The sequence below is a fragment of the Grampus griseus genome (genome assembly GCF_964374135.1).
Source record: "Grampus griseus genome assembly, chromosome: 5".
Lineage (NCBI taxonomy): Eukaryota > Metazoa > Chordata > Mammalia > Artiodactyla > Delphinidae > Grampus > Grampus griseus.
Window position 1 is genome coordinate 94,819,203 of NC_138998.1, and position 17,364 is coordinate 94,836,566.

The window sequence follows — 17,364 nt, forward strand, 5'->3', positions numbered from 1 at the left end:
ATGTACCCTGCATCTCTGAAATACCTGAACAGACAACAAATCATCCCAAAATTGAGGTGGTGGACTCCGGGAGCAACTGTAGACTAGGGGTTTGCTTTCTGCATCTAATTTGTTTCTGGCTTTATGTTTATCTTAGTTTAGTATTTAGAAATTATTATTATTGGTAGATTTATTGATTGATTTGATTGCTCTCTTCCTCTTTTTTTTTAATAGATATATATTTTTTTCTTTTTTCTCTTTTTGTGAGTGTGTATGTGTATGCTTCTTTGTGTGATTCTGCCTGTATAGCTTTGCTTTTACCATTTGTCCTAGAGTTCTGTCCATTTTTCTGTTGTTTTTCTTTTTTAGTATAATTTTTAGCACTTATCATCATTGGTGGATTTGTTTTTTGGTTTGGTTGCTCCCTTCTTTCTTTCATTTTTTTATTACTTTTTAATTTTTTTATTTTTAATAATTACTTTTTAATTTTTTATTTTAATTCTTCCTTCCTTCCTTCCTTCCTTCCTTCCTTCCTTTTTTCTTCCATCCATCCTTTCTTTCCCTCTCTCTCTCTCTCTCTCTTTCTTTCTTTCTCCCTTTTCTTCTGAGCCGTGTGGCTCACAGGTTCTCAGTGCTCCGGCTGGGTGTCAGACCTGAGCCTCTGAGGTGGGAGAGCCGAGTTCACAACATTGGTCCACCAGAGACCACCCAGCCCCACGTAATATCATCAGTCACTGAGAGCTCTCCCACAGATCTCCATCTCAACGCTAAGACCCAGCTCCACTCAACGACCAGCAAGCTACAGTGCTGGACACCCTATGCCAAACAACTAGCAAGACAGGAACACAACCCCACCCATTAGCAGAGAGGCTGCCTAAAATCATAATAAGGTCACAGACACCCCAAAACACACCACCGGACACGGTCCTGCCCATGAGAAAGACAAGATCCAGCTTCAACCACCAGAACACAGGCACTAGTCCCCTCCACCAGGAATCCTACACAATGTACTGAACCAATCTTACCCACGGCAGGCCAACACCAAAAACAACGGGAACTACGAACTTGCAGCCTGTGAAAAAGAGACCCCAAACAGAGTAAGTTAGGCAAAATGAGAAGACAGACAAACACACAGCAGATGAAGGAGCAAGCTAAAAACACATCAGACCAAACAAACGAAGAGGAAATAGGCAGTCTACCTGAAAAAGAATTCAGAGTAATGATAGTAAAGATGATCCAAAGTCTTGGAAATAGAATGGAGAAAATTCAAGAAAGGTTTAACAAGGACCTAGAAGAACTAAAGAGCAAAAAAACAATGATGAACAACACAATAAATGAAATTAAAAATTCTCTAGAAGGAATCAACAGCAGAATAACTGACACAGGAGAACAGATAAGTGACCTGGAAGATAAAATAGTGTAAATAACTACTGCAGAGCAGAATAAAGAAAAAACAATGAAAAGAATTGAGGACAGTCTTAGAGACCTCTGGGACAACAGTAAACGCACCAACATTCGAAATATAGGGGTCCCAGAAGAAGAAGAGAAAAAGAAAGGGACTGAGAAAATATTTGAAGAGATTATAGTTAAAAACTTCCCTAATATGGGAAAGGAAATAGTTGATCAACTCCAGGAAGCATAGAGAGTCCCATACAGGATAAATCCAAGGAGAAACATGCCAAGATACATATTAATCAAACTATCAAAAATTAAATACAAAGAAAAAATAATAAAAGCAGCAAGGGGAAAACAACAAATAACATACAAGGGAATCCCCATAAGGTTAACAGCTGATCTTTCAGCTGAAACTCTACAAGGCAGAAGGGAGTGGCAGGACATACTTAAAGTGATGTAAGGGAAAAACCTACAACCAAGATTACTCTACCCAGCAAGGATCTCATTCAGATTCGACAGAGAAATTAAAACCTTTACAAACAAGCAAAAGCTAAGAAAATTCAGCACCGCCAAACCAGCTTTACAACAAATGCTAAAGGAACTTCTCTAGGCAGGAAACACAAGAGAAGGAAAAGACCTTCAATAACAAACCCAAAACAATTAAGACAATGGTAATAGGAATATATATATCGATAATTACCTTAAATGTAAATGGATTAAATATTCCAAGCAAAACACATAGAAGTGGCTGAATGGATACAGAAACAAGACCCATATATACACTATCTACAAGAGACTCACTTCAGACCTAGGGACACATACAGAATGAAAGTGAGGGGATGGAAAAAGATATTCCATGTAAATGGAAATAAAAAGAAAGTTGGAGTAGCAATTCTCATATCAGACAAAAGAGACTTTAAAATAAAGACTATTACAAGAGACAAAGAAGGACACTACATAATAATCAAGGGGTCAAACCAAGAAGAAGATATAACAATTGTAAATATGCAGGCACCCAACATAGGAGCACCTCAATACATAAGGCAAATGCTAACAGCCATAAAAGGGGAAAGCGACAGTAACACAATCATACTAGGGGAGTTTAACACCCCACTTTCACGAATGGACAGATTATCCAAAATGAAAATAAATAAGGAAACACAAGTTTTAAATGATACATTAAACAAGATGGACTTAATTGATATTTTGAGGACATTCCATCCAAAAACAACAGAATACACTTTCTTTTCAAGTGCTAATGGAACATTCTCCAGGACATATCCTATCCTGGCTCACAAATCAAGCCTTGGTAAATTTAAGAAAATTGAAATTGTACCAAGTATCTTTTCTGACCACAACACTATCACACTACATATCAATTACAGGAAAAAATCTGTAAAAAGTACAAACACATGGAGCCTAAACAGTACACAACTTAATAACCAAGAGATCACTGAAGAAATGAAAGAGGAAATCAAAAAATACCTAGAAACAAATGACAAAACATGACGACCCAAAACCTATGGGATGCAGCAAAACCAGTTCTAAGAGGGAAGTTTATAGCAATACAATCCTACCTCAAGAAACAAGAAACATCTCAAGTAAACAACCTAACTTTACACGTAAAGCAATTAGAGAAAGCAGAACAACAACAACAAAAAAAAAACCCAAGTTAGCAGAAGGAAAGAAATCATAAAGGTCAGATCAGAAAAAAATGAAAAAGATATGAAGGAAAGAATAGCAAAGATCAGTAAAAGTAAAAGCTGGTTCTTTGAGAAGATAAACAAAATTGATAAACCATTAGCCAGACTCATCAAGAAAAAAAAGGGAGAAGACTCAAAGCAACAGAATTAGGATTGAAAAAGGAGAAGTAACAACTGACACTGCAGAAATACAAAGGATCATGAGAGATAACTACAAGCAACTATATGCCAATAAAATGGATAACCTGGAAGAAATGGACAAATTCTTAAAAAAGCACAACCTTCTGAGACTGAACCAGGAAGAAATAGAAAATATAAACAGACCAATCACAAGCACTGAAATTGAGATTGTGATTAAAATCTTCCAACAAACAAAAGCCCATGATGAGATGGCTACACAGGCGAATTCTATCAAATATTTAGAGAAGAGCTAACACCTGTCCTTCTCAAACTCTTCCAAAATATAGCAGAGGGAGGAACACTCCCAAACTCATTCTATGAGGCCACCATCACCCTGATACCAAAACCAAACAAAGATGTCACAAAGTAAGAAAACTACAGGCCAATATCACTGATGAACATAGATGCAAAACTCCTCAACAAAATACTAGCAAACAGAACCCAACAGCACATTAAAAGGATCACACACCATGACTAAGTGGGATTTATCCCAGGAATGCAAGGATTCTTCAATATATGCAAATCAGTCAATGTGATAGGGACTTTCCTGGTGGTGCAGTGGTTAAGAATCTGCCTGCCAATGCAGGGGACACAGGTTTGAGCTCTGGTCCAGGAAGATCCCACATGCCGCGGTGCAACTAAGCCCGTGCATCACAACTGCTGAGCCTGCACTCTAGAGCCCGCGAGCCACAACTACTGAGCCTGCGTGCCACAACTACTGAAGCCCACACACCTAGAGCCCATGCTCTGCAACAAGAGAAGCCAATGCTGCAATGAGAAGCCTGTGCACCACAACAAAGAGTAGCCCCCGCTCACCACAACTAGAGAAAGCCCATGCCCAGCAATGAAAATCCAACGCAGCCAAAATCAATCAATCAATCAATCAATGAAATAAACCATATTAACAAATTGAAGGAGAAAAACCACATGATCATCTCAACAGATGCAGAAAAAGCTTTGGACAAAATTCAACACCCATGGGCTTCCCTGGTGGCGCAGTGGTTGAGAATCTGCCTGATAATGCAGGGGACACGGGTTCAAGCCCTGTTCTGGGAGGATCCCACATGCCGCGGAGGAACTAGGCCCGTGTGTCACAACTACTGAGCCTGCGCGTCTGGAGCCTGTGCTCCACAAGAGAGGCCGTGACAGTGAGAGGCCCGCGCACCACGATGAAGAGTGGCCCCCACTTGCCACAATTAGAGAAAGCCCTCGCACAGAAACGAAGACCCAACACAGCAAATAAATAAATAAATAAATTACTAAACTCCTTCCCCCAACATCTTAAAAAAAAAAAAAAAAAAAACACCCATTTACGATAAAAACCCTCCAGAAAGTAGACATAGAGAGAACTTACCTCAACATAATAAAGGCTATATATGACAAACCCACAGCTAACGTTGTTCTCAATGGTGAAAAGCTGAAACCATTTCCTCTAAGATCAGGAACAAGACAAGGCTGTCCACTCGCACCACTGTTATTCAACATAGTTTTGGAAGTTTTAGCCACATCAATCAGAGAAGAAAAAGAAATAAAAGGAATCCAAATCGGAAAAGAAGAAGTAAAGCTGTCCCTATTTGCAGATGACATGATACTATTCATAGAGAATCCTAAAGATGCTACCAGAAAATGACTAGAGCTAATCAATGAATTTGGTAAAGCAGCAGGATACAAAATTAATGTACAGAAATCTCTTGCATTCCTATATACTAAGGATGAAAAATCTGACAGAGAAATTAAGGAACATTCCCATTTACCACTGCAACAAAAAGAATAAAATACTTAGGAATAAATCTACCTAAGGAGACAAGACCTGTATGCAGAAAACTATAAGACACTAAGGAAAGAAATTAAAGATGATACAAATATATGGAGAGATATACCATGTTCTTGGATTGGAAGAATCAACATTTTGAAAATGACTCTACTACCCAAAGCAATCTACAGATTCAATGCAATCCCTATCAAACTACCATTGGCATTTTTCACAGAACTAGAACAACAAATTTCACAATTTGTATGGAAACACAAAAGACCCCAAATAGCCAAATTCTTTTCTCTTGACAAAGAAAAATGGAGCTGGAGGAATCAGGCTCCTGGACTTCAGACTATACTACAAAGCTACAGTAATCTAGACAATATGGTACTGGCACAAAAACAGAAATATAGATCAATGGGACAGGATAGAAAGCCCAGAAATAAACCCATGCACATATGGTCACCTTATCTTTGATAAATGAGGCAAAAATATACAAAGGAGAAAAGACAGCCTCTTCAATAAGTGGTGCTGGGAAAACTGGACAGCTATATGTAAAAGAATGAAACTAGAACACTCCCTAACACCATACACAAAAATAAACTCAAAATGGATTAAAGACCTAACTGTAGGCCAGACACTATAAAACTCTTAGAAGAAAACATAGGCAGAAGACTCTATGACATAAATCACAGCAAAATCCATTTTGACCCACCTCCTAGAGAAATGGAAATAAAAACAAAAATAAACAAGTGGGACCTAATGAAACTTAAAAGCTTTTGCATAGCAAAGGAAACTATAAACAAGACAAAAAGACAGCCCTCTGAATGGGAGAAAATATTTGCAAATGAAACAATTGACAAAGGATTAAGCTCCAAAATATATAAACAGCTCATGCAGCTCAATATTAGAAAAACAAAAAACCCAATCAAAAATTTGTAGAAGACCTAAATAGACATTTTTCCAAAGAAGGTATACAGATTGCCAACAAACACATGAAAGAATGCTCAACATCACTAATCATTAGAAAAATGCAAATCAAAACTGCAAGGAGGTATCACCTCACACCAGTGAGAATGGCCATCATCAAAAAATCTAGAAACAATAAATGCTGGAGAGGGTGTGGAGAAAAGGGGACCCTCTTGCACTGTTGGTGGGAATGTAAATTGATACAGCCACTATGGAGAACAGTACGGAGGTTCCTTAAAAAACTAAAAATTGAACTACCATATGACCCAGCAATCCCACTACTGGGCATATACCCCGAGAAAACCATAATTCACAGAGTCATGTACCACAATGTTCATTGCAGCTCTATTTACAATAGCCAGGACATGGAAGCAACCTAAGTGTCCATCGACAGATGAATGGATAAAAAAGATGTGGCACATATATACAATGGAGTATTACTCAGCCATATAAAGAAACAAAATTGAGTTATGTGTAGTGAGGTGGATGGACCTAGAGTCTGTCATACATAGTGAATTAAGTCAGAAAGAGAAAAACAAATACCGCATATATAACACATATGTATGGATTCTAAAAAAAAAAGGTTCTGAAGAACGTAGGGGCAGGACAGGAATAAAGACACAGACGCAGAGAATGGCCTTGCGGTCACTGGGAGGGGGAAGAGTAAGCTGAGACAAAGTGAGAGAGTGGCATGGACTTATATATACTACCAAATGTAAAACAGATAGCTATTGGGAAATAGGGAGATCAGCTCGGTGCTTTGTGACCACCTAGAGGGGTGGATAGGGAGGGTGGGAGGGAGACGCAAGAGGGAGGAGATATGCGGATATATGTATATGTTTAGCTGATTCACTTTGTTATAAAGCAGAAACACACCGTTGTAAAGCAATTATAATCCAATAAAGGTGTTAAAAAAGAAAAAAAAAGAAAAAAATTATTTTGGTTTTACTCCCTTCAAAGAAGATGCCCTATTTGACAGTGCATACTTAATCTTTTTTCTTAGGTATCTGCTAATGCTTGCAGGTTCAGGGTCTAAATTGAAAAGTACACAGAATTGTAAATGCTCTTTTGGCCAATGTGATTATCAAAGAAAAATGAGGGTTAGGGTAAACACTCGCTTGGCTTATTCAAAAGCAATTTCTCAACATGCTACCAAGTGTGGCTTTACCATGTCACCACACCTTGCCCAGAGCTCCTCACTGTATCATCACATCAAGGCTGCACAGGCCAGAGAGCTCCTGAGCAGACACCTGGGGCATAAAGAAAACATTTACTGGAATGGGAATTAAAAGTGATTTTGAAGTCACAATATTTACCACAGTTAAGTCTGTAGACTCAGTAGCTGAGTCTACTGTCAAATAAGGGTCATAAAGAAACGGGTATATCATACAGGAAACAATTACCATTTCCATTCAAATGTTAATTATATTTACTATCAGAGTTAAGTCAAGCAAAGCAAATCAATTACTGAACCTGACATTAATTCTTTAAACATGCAGCGCTAGATAACAGAACATATTTTTAAAGTGAAATGTGTTTACCTACATTGCCCTCTTATGGTCAACTGGGACAAAAACATTTCCTGACTAATATGATTTCAAGCAGTCTGAAGTTGTTTAAAAAGTCAGTGTTGCTTGGAGCTCAGAATGCATTTTCACATAAGATATCTGAGATATGAAAGCCCCTTAAATCAATAATATAATTCTTAATGTACTGTACAAGTGGAATGAAAATAATTAAAAAACAAAAATGAGTTATTACTCAATTTTATGGTTGTCTTGAACATTGATGGTGAAGGAAGTTTACAGGCAGGCGATTGTAAGAGCAGATATAAAGATCTTTATGCAAAATCAGGAGGGACAGTTTTGATTATTTGCAAGTAAGGTCCCTGCTTCTCTAAAATGTCCTGGCTTAATAAATAAATAAATAAATAAAATAAAATAAAATAAAATAAAATAAAATGTCCTGGCTTCTCTTTAAAAGCCGACAGCTTACATTTTCCTCCAAAGGGCATCATCCCATATCATTCATTAGCCATAATAAGGGCTATTTGGACCACAAATGTGACAAAACGAGAGCGAAAAAGGCAGAGATAAATTTTCCTAAATGATCTAGAAAGAGCTGGACGAGAGGGATACTGTGTGAATTAAGGGTTGGAGGTGTGAACACAGGTCCCTTAATTTTCTGGCATGGAGTTAGAAGTAAGAACAGTGAAAGGCTGACCAAAGGGAGAACGTGGTTCATGAGGGGAAGGAAAGACAAGTCAGAGAAGAAATCGTGGCAAACAATTCCCTGGCCAGGGAACATGAGCACAGGAGTGCCCGGGCACCACCTCGGGGAGGTTAAGGAGTGAGGATAGCGTGCCAAGCTCTGGGCATGCCCCGTCCAGTGCTGGGAATGTGAGGAGGTCCTAGCTACTCAGCCACCATACTGGTTTGAGTTTCCCCCCACAAAACCTTGGGAAATTGATTTTTTTCCATTCTATTTTAGTCCCCTAAAACTATGCATTTTACAAAGGAAAGATAAAAATGCTATGTGAGGTAGAAATACCTGTAGATTCAGAGAATGTTGAAAGGGACCTCAGAGAATAGCTAGTCCAAATATCTTTTAGAGGTAAAGAAAGCAAGTCAGAGTGACTTGCCAACGTTTCTCAGAGTTGAAGAGACAGGAGGTAGCAGAGATGGGACCATTTACAGAGACCTACATTTATTATTGAAACGGCTGTGGGCTTCCTTTCCCCAAATGATATCAGTTTGCTGGATGTTATGTGTAGGATGTGAGTCCTTTGATTTCCTAAGTTAATTGGACCTGGACCTTGGTTTCATTATCTGTAAAACGGACAAACTACTAGTTATTCTGAAGGGCTGTTGTGAAAATTCGATACTGTAATAGTGTGAAAGTGCAGTTGTCACAATAAGGGGCCATACTGGAATGCTGGAAATATTCTATACACTGTAAACATTCTATATCTTGATCTGGGTGGTAGTTAATTAGTTTTCTATTGCTGTGTAACAAATCACCACAAACTTAACGGCTTAAAAACAAGGGGCATTTCTTTTCCCACAGTTCTGCACGTCAGGAATCTGCACGTGGTATGGCTAGGTTCTCTGCTCAGGATCTCACAGGTGGAAATCAGGATGTTAGCAGGGCTGTGTTCCTTTCTGAAGGCTCTGGAGAAAAATCTGCTTCCAAGTTTGTTCAAGTTGTTAGCCAAATTCAGTTCCTTGTGGTTATAAGATTGAGTTTCTCATTTCCTTGCTGGTCGTCAGCCAGGGAATGCCCTTCAGCTCCTAGAAGCTGCCTACATTCCCTGCCCCATGGCCTCCTTCATCTTGAAAGCCAGCAATGAAGTATCTCCCTCACATGGAATCCTTTTCACACTTTCAATCTCTTTCTTCTGGAAGAACCTGGTCCCTGTTAAGGACTTATCTGGTTAGGTCAGATCCACCCACGAAAATCTCTTTTTTTTTTTTTTTTTTTTGGTGGTACGCGGGCCTCTCACTGTTGTGGCCTCTCCCGTTAAGGCGCTCAGACTCCGGAAGCGCAGGCTCAGCGGCCATGGCTCACGGGCCCAGCCGCTCCACAGCATGTGGGATCCTCCCGGACCGGGGCACGAACCCGCGTCCCCTGCATCGGCAGGCAGACTCTCAACCACTGCGCCACCAGGGAAGCCCAATCTATCTTTAATTTTTAAAGTCAACTTTGTCATATAATTGAAGGGACTGGTTTATATAAGGGCATGGATCATTGGGAGTCATCTTAGAATTCACCCTACAAAGATATGTACACATGTAAAACTCCGTCGTACTGTATGCTTATGATCTGTGTGCTCTATTGCATATGAGATAAATTTCAATAAACAGAGAAAATAGTAAAAAGCTATAAAGATGTTGATATTTATCCTATTGCTATTAAATCTAGTCCTATCCTAAACTTTCAGTAAACTCCCCCAAAAATATGAGCTCTAGTTTAGTTGCTGATGAGGTTAGAAGCCATCAAGGTCCCACACCATTAGGCTATAATGGTCTGAGGACCACAGTGCAGATGCTTATGAAAATTCAGTAGTAATTCTGACACTGGAAAAGCCTGTCAGAAACCAGATGCTTGCCCTTGATAAGATAGTCTAGTCTAATTGAAAGCTGTGTTTCTTTGCTTTTGACTGGAATTATGTGTGCATGGGGGTAGCACTGGCAGCCTCAAGCAATCCACCAGACTCTAAACATGCACCTGAGAAGAGTTTTACCTTGTACAAAAATCAATTAACTAATATATAAATTATGAAGTGTCATAGGGAAAATAAAACCTTCAAAATATAGGATTCATAAGTGAAATAATATAAGTGTAAATATTATGAACACTTCCAAGGCCTGGGCAAAGAAAATATAAGATGGACCTGAAATATCCTGTGGTACCATAAAGTAAGGAAGTGCTCAAAAAAAATAAGTTAATTAATTAAAAGAATGAGAGCATGTCATGGGGAGGGGGAAGGGTGAGCTGTGACAAAGCGAGAGAGAGGCATGGACATATATACACTACCAAACGTAAGGTAGATAGCTAGTGGGACGCAGCCGCATGGCACAGGGATATCGGCTCGGTGCTTTGTGACCACCTGGAGGGGTGGGATAGGGAGGGTGGGAGGGAGGGAGACGCAAGAGGGAAGAGATATGGGAACATATGTATATATATAACTGATTCACTTTGTTATAAAGCAGAAACTAACACACCATTGTAAAGCAATTATACCCCAATAAAGATGTAAAAATAAAATAAAATAAAATGGAAATAACAATCCCTGTCCTACTTATCACATTGAAAATAAAATTATAAGTGATAGATAAATGTAAGTTATTTGCATTGAATTAAAACATACGTGAATGGAAAAAAAAAAAAAAAGAATGAGAGCATGTCAAAAGGGCACAGAAGCCAAACTAAAAAAGTTCTCAACTACCAAAAGTGGAACAATTTGAACAACTGAATTGGATTATAATCCAAAGAATGAAATAGTCAGGAGTCTATGCTGATAAAATTAAATTAATGGTGAAGAAGGGACAACTCTTTCTTACAGAAAAATTTCAATTAATAAATGTCTTAAAAATGAGAGACAGAGCAAGTCACCATTAGAACACAACAGAAATAACTGCTGCAGGGAAGATCGAATGATGAATGCTAAAATTAGTAGGTGAAAGGTTAAGCAGAAACAGAATGTTTACATAGTCTCTGTATTCGTTTCCTGTAGCTGCTGTAACAAATTACCACAAATTTAGTGGCTTAAAACAACACAACTTTATTCTCTTACAGTTCTGAGGCCAGGAGTCCAAAATCAGTATCGCTGGGCCAACACCAAGGTGTTAGGAGAGTCACGCTGTCTCTGGAGGATCTAGGGAAGAATTTGTTCCCTTGCCTTTTCTAGAGCTATATTCTTTGGCTCATGGCCCCTTTCTCCATTTCTAAAGCCAATGTCATGGCATCCTCAAATCTCTCTCTGCTTCCGTCTTCACATGGCTTTCTGTCTTCTGTATGAAATCTCCCTCTGCCTCCCTCCTAAAAGGACACTTGTGACTGCATTTAGTGCCCATTCAGATAATCCAGATAATCTCCCCCACAGCTCAAAACTCTTAACTTAATCACATCTGTAAAGTTTCTTTTGCCATATAAGGTAACATTCACAAATTCAACGGATTAGGATCTGGATATATTTAGGGGCCATTATTCAGCCTACCACAGTCTCAAAGTACCTCCCCAGAATACTGAGTAAATACAAAGATAAAAATAATTAGTTTAGGGAATTCCCTGGCAGTCCAGTGGTTAGGACTCCATGCTATCACTGCTGAGGGCCTGGGTTCGATCCCTCATCAGGGAACTAAGATCCCACAAGCCGAGAGGCACAGCCAAAAAAAAAAAAAAAAAGGAAAGAAAGAAAGAAAGAAAACTAATTAGTTTACAGTGGAAAACCGAGGTAGACACCACTTTAACCAAGTGATCAAGGTTAACATTGTTAGCAATACATATCAACATCATGTACCCCCTCAAAAGGATACAACATCATTTCTGTCCTATTCTTTCCAAAAATGCATAACCTCATTCCAATCAAAAGAAAACACTAGACAAACCCAAGTTTAGAGAGATTCTAAAAACTATCTGACCAATGCTCTTCAAAAGTGTCAAAGTCATGGAAGACAATAAGAGCCTGAGGATCTGTCACAGAGGAAAGACTGAGGAAACATGCAACTAAATGCAATGTGAGATCTGCACTGGATTCTGAAACAAAAAAGGACATTAGTGGAAAAACTGACGAAATCCAAATAAACTCTATAGTTTAGTTAATAACATTATATGGATGTTAAATTCTTGGTTTTGATTCTGTGATTTCTTAAGAAGTTAGCATAAGGGGGGACTTCCCTGGTGGTCCAGTGGTTAAGACTCCACACTCCCAGTGCAGGGGGCCTGGGTTCGATCCCTGGTCAGGAACTAAGATCCCACATACCTCAACTAGAGAGCCCGCATGCCACAATGAAGACCCAGCACAGCCAAGCAATTAATCGATTAATCAGAAATTAGCATAAGGGAAACTTGGTGAAGGCTATATGGGCACTTTGTACTATTTCCACAACTCTTCCTTAAGTCTAAAATTATCTGAAAACAAAAGATTTTAAAAAGAGAACAAAGGGAATGAAGGAATTAAGAGAGGAAGGCAGGGAGAGAGGGAAGAAGGAAGGAATTAAAGAAGAAAGAATGTGAGCCCTTCGTTTAGCATCTTTGAGTGCCCCCTGCTGGTCACTAAGGTGAATTTAGGTGAAGTTCCCCCAAGCCGGACTTCGTTGATTTATAAAGTAATTGTCCTTCTCTTTTCTTTCCAATTATTTACCTGCTCTGAGACAGTTTTATCAAAGCCAGGCTACCCTGCTCCTACTGATTCATGGTTTCTTTCTTCCTCTAAAAATCCATCAAAAGCCCCACTAGTTACTGAATCTTTCTTCTCTCTAAACAGAATGTACATCACAAACGCACAACCACTTCCTGGCTGAATCCCAAGACCTGTCAGGTGCAAGTAAACCACCCAAAGCTCCTCCCACTGGACAGCCAGGGAATCACAAGGTGGGTGAGCCAGATAACCAGGGCTGTGGAAGAGGGGGATAGATCTGGTAGTGGGACGGGGCCTCCGGAGGTGTCAGATGTGAGGATATGAAGGGTTGAGCACTACTGGGTGATCCCATGTTTACTGATATCTCGGATGTGGGGTTGAGGGCCAGGCAGATAAAAGGTAAGCAATTTCTATTAACGATGTTTCGCATATGTACCCTCTAAAATTAGTAACTTACTGGGTTCAAGTAAATCAAATACAGCTCTTCACTAGGAAAAGATCAGGATTTCTTGTGGCACATGACAGTGAACACCAGAGATACAGACTGACAGTGTCCTGCCTGCATCTGGGCCTCAAATTTTATTTAGCCCACACAATAGTTTTAAAGTTTTTAACTGGATGCCAATGTTTTGAAATCTGGAGATATTAACATTCAAAAATTGATTTCTGGTTTTTCATGAAAAAAATCTATAGATCTGGCTATGCTGGGTCTACATTTTTGCATAGCAACAATGTTTGCATAGCAACATAGGAACTGAGCGGACACCCCCTTTAGATGGTCCTTGCTCTGCAGTTCCCCCTTTAGATGGTCCTTGCTCTGCAGTTCCCCCTTTAGATGGTCCTTGCTCTGCAGTTCCCCCTTTAGATGGTCCTTGCTCTGCAGCTCCCCCTTTAGATGGCCCTTGCTCTGCAGCTCCAGTGTGAGTCAATACCCACACTGGTGGGTTCATATGTGTTATATACCTCATCCCTGTGGCATTGGTGTTGGCACTATCTGCTCTGTAGGATACTACATACATGCTTTCAACAGCTAAAAGGACCTCGTCTGCCATCTGCACTTGATCTTAGCCAAAAGGCCAAGGAGTGATCACCTTCCATCTGCATAACCTCCTTAATAATGTTCATCCTTTCTTTCTACAAGTCACTATAGCTCATTATACCTATTATGCAAAAACAAAACACATACATTTACTCTTCTAAATTTCATTCTTTTACTCTTAATAGTATCCTATACAATGGATCAGAATCACCTGGAACGTTTGTTAAAACAGAGTTAAAACCGTGCCCAGCAGTAACCGGGACATATTAAAAAAGGAAAAAAAAAAGGGCTTTGTAACATCAGTGTAACTACAGAGCCTCAACACACTTAGCAGGAAAAACAACAAATCATCAAGCTCATTCCTTTTTACCTTTTATACTGCTGGGAATCACAGTCACCCAATCAGGTCCACTGGAGTTGATTGGCATTTTGATATTGACACCACTTGAAAGAGGAATAAAAAGAGTACAAGCTTAGATTCAGGAACATTTATTTTCTAATATGTATCTTTATTTTCAAATTTTTAAATGGACAGGATTTCACAAAGCTTTACTAAGATGAAATATTCTTATAAATGTTACTCAATAAAATTGATAATTAATAAACTAGGTATATTATAATAAGCAGGTTATATGGATACATAAACTGAATAAGAATTAAACAAGTTTTTAATTTTTCACTGCTTCACCCTTAGAGTGCAAACTCCAAAATGACAAATTCTGTTTGAATTACTTACCTCCCTTGGACTCAGAGAATGGCTCACACTGATGAGAATGTCTATTTTGTCACTACTTAGTTTTCAGGCTGCAAGACTACGGAGCATTAAGTAATACGTCAGATTCCTTAGGCCTTGCCCAGAGCTGAGTCCTACCTAGGGACATGTGTCCCCAGATACGTGCTCATGCATGTACTCTGTTCATCATTACTATGGCTCTGTAGTGTCTGTTCCCCTTAATAAAACATGTACTCCTCAAAGACATGGATTATGTCCCATTCATCTTTCATCTTCAGTACTTAGCACAGGCCCTGGACTAGAGTCCATGCTCAGAAAATATCTGATAGAGGGCTGTGTGAAAAGGTGGGGGACAGTGGAGTCCAGGAGAAGTATACTGAAAACATGGTGTAACTATTCCAGAAACTGGCTCATAATAATTAGGCCTCTTGTACTTAGACCAAAAACAAACAAAACAATAAAATGTTAACTTTCCAAACTCGATATGGGAACTTGCAGTCACGATATTTCATTTCATCAAAAATCAATTCAAAACAGGTTTGTTCTTAAATAATTCTTAAGCTTCTACTATGTGCCAGGCACTATTCTAGCTACTAGGGATATAACAGTAAACAAAACACATAGCATCAGGAATTCCCTGGAGGTCCAGTGGTTAGGACTCTAGGCTTTCACTGCCGAGGGCCCAGGTTCGATCCCTGGTTGGGGAACTAAGATCCCACAAGCCAAGTGGCACAGCCAAACAAAAAAAAAAACAGCATCTCCTCCTTCATGGCACTGACATTCTAATGAATGAGGGAGAATTATAGGGGGCTATGTTAGAGAATAACAGCATTTCATAGATTATAAAAGAGACAATTAATATACATGACTTTAAGAGAGCACATATAAACTACTTTCATGAGTTTAAAGCTTTAAGGTAAGGAAAAGAAAAAACCTTCACCACTGTAATTTGCTTGTAAAAATGTTTACTCTCAATCTAATCACGCAGAAACAATAAAGCAGCAAATCCAATTTAAGAAATATTCTACAAAAACAGCAACATCAAAATTGTCAATGTCGTAAAAACCAAAACAAGTTAGAGAACTCTTCTGGACTAAAAGATTAAAGAGACAACTAAAAAGATTGTATGTGATCAGAGACTCAGTTAAAATAAAAGAGATAGCAATAAAGGATATTATTGGGACAACTGGATAAACTTGAATATAGACTGCATATTAAATAACAATGTTGTGTCAATGATAAAAGGCCCAAGTGTGATCACTGTGTCATGGTTATACGTTGGAGAAGGTCCTAGGAGATGCATACGCCTGGGGTGCAGTGCCATGATGTCTGCACCTTACTCTCAAATGGTCTGAGGGGAAAGAATTATACACAAATACACACATATAAACACATAGAGAGAAAGCAAATGCGGCAAAACATAACAATGGTGAGTCTAAGTTAAAGGTATATGGGTGCTCACTGTTGTTATTCCTGCAGGGGTTCTACAGATTTGAACATTTTTTTTTTTTTTTTTTTTTTTTTTTTTAGCGGTACGCGGGCCTCTCACAGTTGTGGCCTCTCCCGTTGCGGAGCACAGGCTCCGAACGCGCAGGCTCAGCGGCCATGGCTCACGCGCCCAGCCGCTCCGCGGCATGTGGGATCTTCCCGGACCGGGGCACGAACCCGTGTCCCCTGCATCGGCAGGCGGACTCTCAACCACTGCGCCACCAGGGAAGCCCCTGAACATTTTTAATACAAAGTTAGAAAGAAAAAAAAGTATAAATCATGCTAAAATAAAAGGGAAGCTTTTAATGTGATAAGCTCATTCTTTCAAAAGACGTCCTCTTATTATCAGAATCTTTTAAGCAAAGTATTATGGTTCTTCCTAAAACCAACACTTTTTTTTTTCCTCGAGAGATTAGATCACCTTAATTGTCCAACTGTCATTTGGGAACCAAAGACCAAGGCTAAGCTTCTTAATCCTTTCTGAATTAAACAACATTACGAGCCACCAAGGAAGAGAGGTAAAAATGAGCGTAGCTTAACATATTCAGGCCATGAGCTCAAAATACTGCACTCAAAGATCCCTCAAATGATCAATTTCAATCTTTCTCTTTTTCTTTTCAGTTAGCCTAATGCAAAATTTCAGATTTTTAACAGAGCAAACAATGCAAAAAAAAAAATCTGTATCAGGACTCTGTCAAATGTTTGGTTTCCAAAAACTTATGCCACCTCAAATGCTTTCCCGGAAAACTTCCAGGTAAGTAGAACCTTTTTTAATGATTCTACTACAAAGTACCCTCAGCCAGCCTCATCCAGGATATGCAAGTAAAGGCAGGGGCAGACATTATTTTATCCTTCTGGATTCACAGGTGTTCTTTGGTTTTAATGGTAGGATTTAGTGTTAGGAACATTTTAAATTTTACACGAACTTAATTCTCTAACCTTTTTCCCACTTTTTTCCACGTGGAATTTCAGTAAATTACATGCTATGCTTCCTCCTCTTTGCTAAGCCACTAAGTAGACTGACAACACAACTCTAAAAGGGAGTAAGACTTTAAAAAATGGTCCACATAAAAAAAAAAAAAAACTTTAAAAAAAAGTTATTTAAAATAAAATAAAAGGGGGTAACTGAAAAGTCTTCATACATAGGCAAAAAGTACACAGAAATAAAATCATCTGCTCATAGTCATTGATAAATAATGTGTCTAAGATCTGAACCCAAGAATAAACCTAAAGTCCTTTTGTACTGAGCCACAAAAAACTAGG

At 39.0% G+C, this 17,364-nt stretch overlaps 1 protein-coding gene across 2 annotated transcripts in view; it reads right to left on the bottom strand.

The window, feature by feature from the left end:
- The window catches only part of NXPE3 (neurexophilin and PC-esterase domain family member 3), a 49,865-nt gene that overhangs the window by 7,340 nt on the left and 25,161 nt on the right, over positions 1-17,364 (bottom strand). For both annotated transcript variants that reach the window (XM_082654132.1, XM_082654131.1), the window contains exon 5: positions 14,251-14,324. In XM_082654132.1, the coding sequence (XP_082510258.1) occupies positions 14,251-14,324 (74 nt within the window). The remainder of the gene's footprint in view (positions 1-14,250; positions 14,325-17,364) is intronic.